The sequence below is a fragment of the Dermacentor variabilis genome, chromosome 3 (assembly GCF_050947875.1).
Source record: "Dermacentor variabilis isolate Ectoservices chromosome 3, ASM5094787v1, whole genome shotgun sequence".
NCBI classification, from domain to species: Eukaryota; Metazoa; Arthropoda; class Arachnida; order Ixodida; family Ixodidae; genus Dermacentor; species Dermacentor variabilis.
Window position 1 is genome coordinate 207,751,080 of NC_134570.1, and position 11,070 is coordinate 207,762,149.

An 11,070-nucleotide genomic window follows, 5' to 3' on the forward strand; every position below is an offset into this window, starting at 1 on the left:
GTTTTCGCTACTTGATTTTGGCGTACCTTCTGCTCAAAGAGTATAAGAACTTTCTACAATGAGAAGGTGCTCTGAAAAAGCCCGAACAACGAAGAACCAAATACATCAAGTTATTATTTTTTCCTCATCGCTTATTGAAAAATGCCGTAACGAGGTTGAGTTCAGTGAGAATACAGTTACGTTCAGTAGAAAAATAGTAGTCAGTTCAAGCATGCACGACTCAGCGGCAAGACTCGAAGGGTATAGCTTAGAAAGCTTTCTTTTGTTCGAAACATAGCTTGCATTACAAATTTACTTAGGAGCATTTGGAAAGTTTATTTGCAATTTCTACTTATAAAGTTATTTTGGTAAAGCTATTGCAACATCAGTGTATATATGTCACGCAGCATGAACACGATGCGCAGATTTGCTCAGCATCCACGGTAACTCTCCACGCCTTGTTTTGCGCAGCTGGGAATAAACAGCGCCATGTAAAAGAAAAATAATCATTTGTTTCATATAGAAATGATCATTGCATATATGTGTCCCTAGTTGTGCTATCCAAAAGGAGTGTCCTTTTGATGGCAATCAGAATTGGATGGGAGGGTCGGAGTTGCACATTTCGATTCTAAGTAAACCTTCAACCTTTACAGAATGTAAAGGTTGAAGAAACCGGCTATCAGCGCTCCCTGTGAGCGATGTCATGGCGCGAGGAGGTAGCGGAGGGAAGAGAGGCGCTCACCTGCGGAAGACTTAGCAGCGCGCTGAGCACCCACGCGGCCAGAGTTAGCCTCTTGGAACGAAGGCGGTTTCGAGCACGCTCGATGGGGTACCGAAGCGCCAGCAACTGGTCGTAGCCTATCACAACCAGGATGAAGGTGGACAGGTAGAGCGAGAACATCTGCATGTACTTGAAGAGCTTGCACAGGGGCTCACCGCCCAACCACTGCACTGTGACCGTCCAGGCCGCTTCGGCGACCACGCACCACGCGGTCACCATGAGGTCGGCGACGGAGAGGTGCGCGAGCAGCAGGTACAGGGAGGAGCGACGAGCCCGGCCCATGGCCCAAATCGAAAGCAAAGTGGCCGAGTTGCCGAACAGGGACACTCCGGCGATCAGCACCAGCACCAGCGCTCGCACGAGCGCGGCTCGTGTCAGCTGAGGAGCTGCCTCGGCATGTGGAGACGCCGTCCAGTTGCCGTCGGAGAAGACGTGCGCGATGCTCGAGTTGGCTTCTTCGTCTCCAAGCGGCAGACACGTGGTGTTTGCCGAGCACACGGCAGAGGCAGGCAGATGCAGCAGAGCCATGGCGGATGTCAAGCGGCTCGGGAAGACACCGCGGCGGGACACGGCGAGCGAGGGGTAAAGGCGCCGCAAAGCGCGCCACGCGCACCGTTTCCGAGAGAGTGATCGCACCGCGCGCCAGAACGCGGTCGCAAACGCCCCTGTGCCAGCAGCGTGCGCCTCTCCAATCCCACGCCGCGAGTGAGGCGCTCTCGACCGACCTGAGTCCCCGCGAGGCGACGGTTTCCGCCCCTGGTGACTAGATGGCGCCAGCAGGAATCGATGAGCACCTTCGCACGGGCGTAAGCGGCCGCGTTTTCTCCCTTGTGTCTCGCTCTCGGTGCTGCAGTCACACGCATGGTTCCGAAAGTTCAGGGGTTGGCGGTCTGTGATCAGATGCCTAGAGCTTCGGTAAACCCTTCTCACTCGTTATTAAATGCGAAGCGTACGTGGCGAACATTTGCCACTTTGACAGTATCTATCTATCTATCTATCTATCTATCTATCTATCTATCTATCTATCTATCTATCTATCTATCTATCTATCTATCTATCTATCTATCTATCTATCTATCTAGCTTCCTACGTCTTGGTGCTCTCATGGTCGTTTCGTTAACTTGGTACACACCAAAATTTTCGTAGTATGACAAGCGTACATGACGAACATAAATAAAGAACGGCGGATTCGGCGAGTTGGTAGTTTCGAGTACGTTTAAAAAACAGCGCTAAAGACCTACACTGCACAACAGAATAGAGAATGGGATGGGTTGGGATTGATAAACGCAGTTGTAACTCAGCGCCGTGCGTTTCCCATCCTCTATTTAGTTGTCCGTTGTACGTCTATAGCGCTGTTTTTTTTTTAATTATGAAACATAAATGATCGCTCAACACATGAATATCGTGGCATGTTTGTCATGTGGCTCACGAAGCCACCGCCTACGTCTTGGTATGTACCAAAATTAGCATAGCATGACAACAGTATATGACGAACATAAATGATAGGTCATGACATGCGTGTCATCATCATCATCATCAGCAGCAGCAGCAGCAGCAGCAGCAGCATGGTTACGCCCACTGCAGGGCGAAGGCGTCTCCCATACTTCTCCAACTGTCCCCGTCATGTACTAATTGTGGCCATGTCGTCGCAGCAAACTTGTTAATCTCATCCGCTCACCTAACTTTCTGCCGCCTCCTGCTACGCTTCCCTTCCCTTGGAATCCAGTCCGTAACACTTAATGAGCATCGGTTATCTTCCCTCCTCATTACATGTCCTGCCCATGCCCATTTCGTTTGCTTGATTCCAATTAAGATGCCATTAACTCGCGTTTGTTCCCTCACCCTTGTTCACTCACCCATACGTTTGTTCCCTCATGCGTGTCATGTAGGTCATGAAACAGCTGTCTATGTCTTGGTTCTCTCATGGTCGCTTCGCTAACCTGGTAGGCTCCCCGCACACTGCTTCGCATAACATCGATTCCCACAGGGAGTGGGGTCTGCCACCTTTTTTACTTCCGGTGATAATGCAGATGTACCGACTCGCCCAGCTCGCTGCCTCACTACATTTCTCACGTACGCTTTCTCTTACGGAAGCGTCATAGCCTCAATAGATATATTCTCACAGATGTTGCCGTATTGTCACAATGAGGCGAGCCAGTCATCCTGCATATCGACCGTCGACGAGTAGTCTAAGAACGATAGTGCATAAGGTAGACGTAATATACGGGCTTGAATTTTGTTTGAGCTAGCAAAATCCGAAATGTGTAAACGTTCACAGTTTGAAATTTTCTTTATAATTTTATTGTGAAGGGCATATATTGCAAATTTCGCGCGCTGTAGGTTTCGCAAGCTAGGCGCTTATTCTCCCAGCTTCGGCTATAATCTAAACATCGCTGAAAGCGGCACATACAGTGGCGCAACGCACAAGCTTTTCTTAATCCGGGTAGAGCCACAGCCACCTAATTTTTTTATGTTTTTATTACTATCTTTATAACTGACAAGGGCAAACGGACCCCACACGCCGAACACGCGTTGCCTGAAGCCACATAGCTGAATAACCATATAGGCCGGTAAACTGACCTCAGCTGTGGCAGGAGATCCGGTCAGCTCTATCAAGGGAAACGGCGATGTGGGAGCCACAAGCCCCTTGCCAGCGTGAACTGCTTGTATGCGGTCCATGCGGTTAACCGGCCCGTGAACGCGGCCGCTTGAAAGTGGCGAACCCTGCACCTGGTCGGACGTTGGGGCTACCGGATTAAGGACAAGGAAAACCGTCTACTTTGTTAAATCCATGACGACTCTAGGCCTAACTTTTGTTACAGGTGAATCCTGTAACTAGAAGGATCACCGGTAGGCTGGAGAGAGAGAGGAGACAGAGAGAGAGGGATACCTCTCTCTTTCTGTGAGCCGTACCACACACAGGTACACTATATTGTAGAAACAGGCAGACGCCTAGTTACCCAAGTTGGTGCAAAAGACATTCATTGAAGAGAGGCACACACCTACAGGAACACGCCCCGTGATTCAAATTGGCATGAAAGAGATTCACTGAATACCAGCACAGACCCAGTGGCACAAACACAACGCTCCAATTCAGTGTCAGGGTTTCATTGAACTGTGGTATTGACGCAGTAGCGCATATAGAATGACCCATGTCGAGGTGAAAGAGCTTCGTTGAAAAAGGCACGTATGTAAACATTACCACATACTAACTTGCGTTACCACATAAACTTCCCTGTGTCCTCTTCGTGGTCAGTTATTGCTCCCTACCCGTGCAAATCGGGCAGAAACCTGAAGGATGCTGCACTACTGCTTGCACCGGCAAGCAGCAGTAGAAGCTCAAAGAGGAAATGATGACTCTCAACATTAATGAGATCATCATTACACTATTGCATTCATCTGCTGTGCGCCAGAAATAATCTATGATATTCTGTTCAGCTGTACTAAGTGTACATTAGCCAAATTGGCGACTACCACAAGAAGCAGCGGAAACTTGAAGATGAACAAGACTCTATCCGGCGGCATACACACGTTGTACATGATGCGCTTCGGTAGTGACAATACAGACTGTTGGTGCGTTGCTTCAATGCTAATCAAATTAACTAGTGAGATGGGTTGTGTCGAACTTTTGATGCGAAAGCATCAAATAGCCCGTTTAGAGAAAAAGCTGGCGTCTGTAGCAGCGCAACGGCACCTGAATTCCCACTTCCAGCGACGCTCGATGGAGCAGAGTGGGGCAAAGGGTACGCCTGGTACCACGCCAAGCGTTGCATGAGGGTAGAGAGCATCACCGCGACGCCATGTCACTCTCACTCTCGGAAGCCTGTGTTATTTGCGCGTTCCTTGTGCGCAGAAGGTCTAGCCTGCATTTTAACGTAGCCTCACCAATCACTACAAAACAATTAATGTATAAAAAAACAGAAGGAATTCGAAAGGGAAAACGCTGGCAGTAGTGAGTTTTGAACATACGACCACACGCTCAAACTTAAGTGTCTTACCCGGCGGGCTAAACCAGCGGTTCCTAGATTGCAGGCATGTACACTCCGCATTATGACATCGTAATACTTGGACTGAAATTTCCATTGCCAAGTCCGGTGGGACGAAAGTGGTGGCGTCAGAATCACCGTGACTTACTAGGCACAATGCGTTGGCGGGCTAGTTGGTGCGAATCCATGAATACTTTGTTACTAGGCAGCGTACCCATTAGAATACTATGTTACCTCTAGTGGTATCTTACCTGTAGTGGTAATATTCTTGCGCCTGCTCTGACTGTCGTATGGGCAGTGGCGTTCCTAGGTGGTCTGGTATCCGGGGCGTATAGGTCTTCTGTCACCGCCCCCGCCCCCGGGTGTAGCCGGCAGAAACAGGGGTGTCTTCAGACGTATATGACAACCCCCCCACTGGCCCCTGGCACCCGGGGCCCAAGGCCACCCGGCTCCCCCCCCCCCCCTGTTGCTAGGCCACTGCGTATGGGTGGGGTTCATAAAGTTCCCTTTAGCTGTGGCCAGTTCTACGTAGGGCGAACGGGGCGGTGTATCAATCAGAGCCTAATGGAACATACAAGGTCGTTAACTGGTGGATCGGCTTCTAATCTTTCCCTACATTGCCAAGATTGTAACTGCACGCCAGAGTTAGATGAATGCGCGATATTGTATAGACACAAGAATGAAGATACGCGTCCAACGGTAGAGGCATGTCATATATTATAATGGTGGAAGTGCGTGCGTGAGTCAGCCTTCGATTACTTTACATAAGGAAGAGATTAAGAAGATCGCCACGTAGACCGCCACATGTACCTGACTGACACGTCGTGATACCATTGCAGAGCTTGCGCAGATGATTTTGGTGTCTTATTTCATTTTTTCGCCTCAGTGCTCCCTTCAATTGAAAGTCGGCGTTCGTGTTGTCCACTTCTCCTCTCTCGTGTCCTGTCTGCACGCCTCACCTTTTTTGCATAATGAATGTATCAACCACGATCAGCTGCTGCAAGTGATTCAGAGTCAGCTGAGTGAGCTTACCGAACAAGTCAGAAGCCAGGAAACAAATTCGCTGGGATCAATCGGAGCATGCAAGTGCAATTTAAAGGGTGGCATGGCTCAAATGGCCGCCACGATCTCATCGACCGCGTCGCACCGGCTGACCTCTCAGTAAAATCCGGAGGAGGAAGCCAGCACTTCTTCTTCGCTGTCGTTGCGCTTGGAAATGGCGCTGATACTTCGAAAGTTAGATCATTTAGCCGACCTGGAACACTCGTAGCAAACTTACCCGGAGCCTGAATTCAGCCGTTTAATTGCTCATTGTAGGATTTCCCGCGGTGGCGCTCGGCATTTTTATAGGGCGCTGTCAACCACACCCGCGTGGATTCAAAAAATTAGGAACGTGATGTATGATCTCACCCTGGAAAACTGTGAGGAAATCATTCAGTATCAGGGATTGAGGAAAAAATTTGCTGACATTACGGTGTGGCGCATGAGGGACACGTACTTTACGGTGGCCGTCTCCAAGTGCAGGGATATTCCTGCGCCTGCTCTCACAGTGGAGATCGAGCTTAACGGGATGCTGGTGAACTCTAGGTGTTGGCCGCCTATATGGTACGTGAACGTGTAGGATTATGGAATGCGCACGTATCGTTCGTTGACTTCCCTTGCCGAACTTTATTTCTGCGACCGCTATAATAACTCAATTGCTACATTCTCACCTCAAATTCTGTATGGGTACTGCCTGGTTGAAAAATGACAATTTTCTTCGAGACGGAAAGATAACTTTCGAAATCTTGCTCAACGTTAGCTAAATGGTCGATGGTATCAAAGGAGAACCCTAACGTTCGTCCACGCAGAATGTGTACTACACTGCTGGATCGTCCTTGCCACTTCCCATGTGTGCGACATGAGCTTAGTGAACTTTTGATGTCCTTTCTCATATATGAAATTGGCTCTGCGAAATTTCTTTTTTTCATACTTACCTATGCTTTGTAACTAAAAAAAAACCAAAAAAACTTAAACTATGGGGTTTTGCGTGCCAAAACCACTTTCTCATTATGAGGCACGCCGTAGTGGTGGACTCCGGAAATTTCGACCACCTGGAGTTCTTTAACGTGCACCTAAATCTAAGTACACCGGTGTTTTCGCCCCCATCGAAATGCGGCCGCCGTGGGCGGGATTCGATCCCGCGACCTCGTGCTCAGCAGCCTAACACCATAGCCACTGAACAACCACGGCGAGTTATGCTCTGTAACTGTCAACCTATTCTTTTATTACATTACTGGCTGTTTATTTTTTATGCTGCCAATACAGTTGGTATTCCTCAATATTGCGCTCCTCTTGTGATCCTCGAGTGGTTTCCGTCATTATGGAGCCTACCTCAATATCGTCTCTCTAATAATGCCGTGCGGTTACTAAAGCGATTTGTTGGAAGGCGACGTTCGTGGTGGATACTAAACTATAGTACTGAGCGTGCCCCTGTATCTGATATGTTCGGACAAAGTTTACGCTCGGAGTGTTCAGGCCTTCGCTTATGACTTTAAACCGCATTTTCGGCAAGCTCTTTGTACTCCACCGTCGATGAACGGTGTATTCAAAACACTAATAACACACGCAATCAGACCACGTACTGCTACAGCAGCTCGATTATTCATATAATTGGTATTGGAGCAGAAGACGTCTTGTAAAGGAAATCTGTTGTTTCCATGCTTCTTAGTTGGGAAGTTGGGATGCTGCTTACACCGGAATATAATTGATGGTGATCACGAAACTGCATCCTGACATCACAGCGAGTGGTCCGCGTATTCCAAGTGGCATGTCTGTCCGAAGACCCGAGGAGACCTAAAAAATCTGCTGATCTTTACGAGAAAACTGGCGGCTACTGAAGAATATGAGCCTATTCTTTCCAGCTTCCTTGAGACGGTGATGAACCGATAAACACCCTCACAGGGGTCTTTTGAGCGTCCGTGCTTTCTAAGGCGTACAATGGAACTTCGTGCTCTTCTTGCGTGTCCTGCGTTAAACTTGCAGTGACCTCTTTTATTTTACCGTTTTCAGTTATCGCGGTGATCTATCGACTTACGGACTACAGAACACCTTTGTTTCATGTCTGAAAGCATTGGTTGGCAAATCATTGTAATAACGCAAGTTCTTGGAGCTTTGTCATAGCTGCAGTTCGGCGATGCGGCAGTAAATATGAGGCATTCGGATTAATACTTAAATCCTTCTTGATTGTGCGATGCGCAGAAAAGAAGATACACCGCAATTTAAGCGTTTCTCCACTGTTAGAATTACATCACCAATTTTTATAATTAAATTCTCGGCCTGCCTCTCTTCACACGAAGGGCTGCCCTGGTGTGTCTGGGGGTCTACACAGCAAACAAACGCCATGAAAACGAAGCAGCCGCAACATATTAAACGCATCAGAATGTTTAAGCTAATTTGAATCATAAGCATCTGTGATGTGGTTAAATACATTAAAAACGCCAAAAGCGACAGTTTGCGAGTCGCAGGTGGTTGCCGAGGTAGATAAGCGGCGTCACTTTCTTCAAAACACTTTTCCTATTGCACGTGTAGCGGTGAGCAGACACGAAATCATGCCACAGTTTTTGTCTTTCGCGTCATGCGGTTAAAGTTCTGAAGGGAACCTTCACATAAGCTTTTTGATGTGGCAACTCACACTTCAATGCTGTGTGGAAATCACTACATCACCACCATGGAAATCACTACACTCTAAAAACAGTTGCACCCTTTGGGGTGTATATTTGTCCCACAACGATAATCGTCATCAGTCTTGCCCGCGTTTCCTTTCTTTAACGCCGAGAGCCCAGTACTTCCCAGTCACGAACGGCATGCGCGTTATCAGTGTGACGCGGCATTCTCGACAGGAAAGTAGCGAGCGCCGAGTTTTCAAGAAAGGAAACGCAAGCTAGGCAGATGACGATTATCGTTGTGGGACAAATATACACTCCAAAGGGTGCAAACTGTTTTCAGGGTGTAGGGCACTGTTTTCTGAGTCGTAGCTTGCTTGTAGCCAGTACGCAGCACCTGTTAGAGCTACGTTTGAGAGCAGTCTCGTAGCATTTTCCTAAGGGATGCGTATTAAACCTGTTATCAAGTTTAGAACCTGCATTCTTTTGCTACGTTTCATCATTCTTGTGCCCAAAACAAGCCGCGCACAGAGATACTTGCCCCACAGGCTGCGTTGCAGCAGGATGGCACCAGCTTCGCCCACCGCACCTGTGCAGAGGCTATGCTGACATTCAATGTTGAGCCATTATAATATCAAGAGAGAAACGAAAGTCACGAATAACAGGTTAAAAGGTACAGGCAATGTAAGCCATTGTCTATTGGAATGAGATATACGCAAGGTAAGCTTTATTATCTAATCTTATGCCTATACCTTTCAAAGCAAACTCGGAGCTCGGACATTCTTCGTTTGGTGAATTTAATTATCACGAGAAAATTGTTGCGGAGCTCATCTAAACAGCCTCGATGAAAAAAAATACAGTAAGTTAAGTATCCTAGCGAGAATGCGATGATCAAAGGACTATGACTTCTCGATTTTATTCCTCATACGTGACGTCATACATTGTTATGTGTCGTTCACATCTCAACCTTAATATCCCCTAGTCAACCTTGCTCAAATTAGTAACAGCCTAAATGCACCATAATTCACCTTGCTCTCATCTTTATCAAGCTTAATTCACCCTAATCCAATTTATTCCCCCTTAATTCACCTTTCTCTAATTTGTACCAACCTTAATCCACCTTAATCTGCTTTAATGCACTTTGAACCACCTTAATAGGATTGAATGCAGCTCAGTGCAGTTTATGTCACCTACATTCGCTTCACTTCACCTTAATTCACTTCACTCCCTCTTAAGTCACTTTGCTAATAATTGTTCTCATCTTAATTCTGTATTTCTACAGACGTCAAACAAGACGCTGATGACGTCACTCATGCTGATGTCTTTTGGTACTACTCGTTGTCTAGAACGGCGGCTTTTCTGCCTCACGGGACATATCATGCTTTCGCATTAATAATTACGCAACACATCACAAACTGAAAACAGAAATAGGGCGCTTCCGTATGCAGTGCTAACTTAAGTTGTTACAGATTGAAGCCTTGTTCCTCTTCCTTGCCCACTGAGGCAGGTTAATGAGGCTACTATCACGTGCGCATGAGTGTATGGCAAGTTGGTGGTTTTCACATTAGGCGGGCTTTCTAGCTTTTTAGGAATTGTAAACACAGCTCATTTTTGCAGAAGTCACTGTAGCGGAAATAAACGCGGCAAAGATAAGCAAAGGACACCACGGGCACTGCTTTCGTTTCTTACGATTCTATTGACATTTTGACAATTCGAGAAAGCGAAAGAAATTAGCTAATTTGATTAGCCCAATGGTACGTAAGAGACTAAATCATTATTGTTGGTTTGTCAACAAGACTAAACAGCGTGCATGCACTTTTCCTTAATTGCGCACTAAGTATTTTTTCTAAAACTTGGTGCCTGAGACACGTTCTACATATAATACTCAAAATGAAGATGTTTCAAATTGATTGATTCATTTTAAATGATTTGAAAAGTTGAGTTTCTCTCTGTATTAACAGCCGCGGAAGGTGAAGTCGCAGTTTTTGTTGACTTCTCTGTCGCTGGTTCCGCAGAAGTTAAATTCCGTGTAACCTATAAAGTCGCCCCGAAAATTCTATGTTGTGGCGCGAAGTTTCTAGTTGTCTCCACTTATGCACTGAAACACATATTTCACTGATCTAAGTTTTTTTTTTAGCCATCGTGTTTTAACACCGAAGTTTTCACAAAAACTTTAGTTTGCATTTATGTTTTTATTGTGAGCAGGATAAACAAGGCTTGTATTGACAGTGAATGAATGAATGTGCAAACGTTCTTCTTTCTTGAAGAGGAAAACAGGTGCCTATGGGATTGAACCTTGCTGCTCGACAGAGTTCCGGTGCCCACTTAGCCATGCAGAGTGAGTTTCAACTAGCTTGTGCGGACAGGCAAGATCAACTTGAGATTGCTAAGACATGTATTGCATGCATGAAAGAAAGAATTCACTCTAGCAGATAAAAAACAAATTATCTGATACTATGTGCCCCGGAACATTATGTCAAGATAAAGCACGGCGAACTGTGGAGTGCCATGACTTAATTTAGACCCCCTGGAGCCCATTTACGTCCACGTAAATGCAATTTACAATAGCGTTCTTTCATTTCGCTCCCCTCGAAGCGCTGACCCTGCGGCAGAGATTAAACCGGCCGCTTCGAGATTAGCAGAAAAACGCCAAAGCTACTAAGCTACCACGGTGGGTCCC

General features: G+C 46.8%; 1 protein-coding gene across 1 annotated transcript; it reads right to left on the reverse strand.

Moving 5' to 3' along the window:
• Positions 1-658: 658 nt before the first annotated feature.
• Positions 659-1,288, reverse strand: LOC142575005 (gonadotropin-releasing hormone receptor-like). The gene has a single exon (XM_075683980.1). It carries the CDS (start codon positions 1,286-1,288, stop codon positions 659-661), a length of 630 nt encoding a protein of 209 aa, XP_075540095.1.
• Between the last annotated feature and the right edge of the window lie 9,782 nt (positions 1,289-11,070).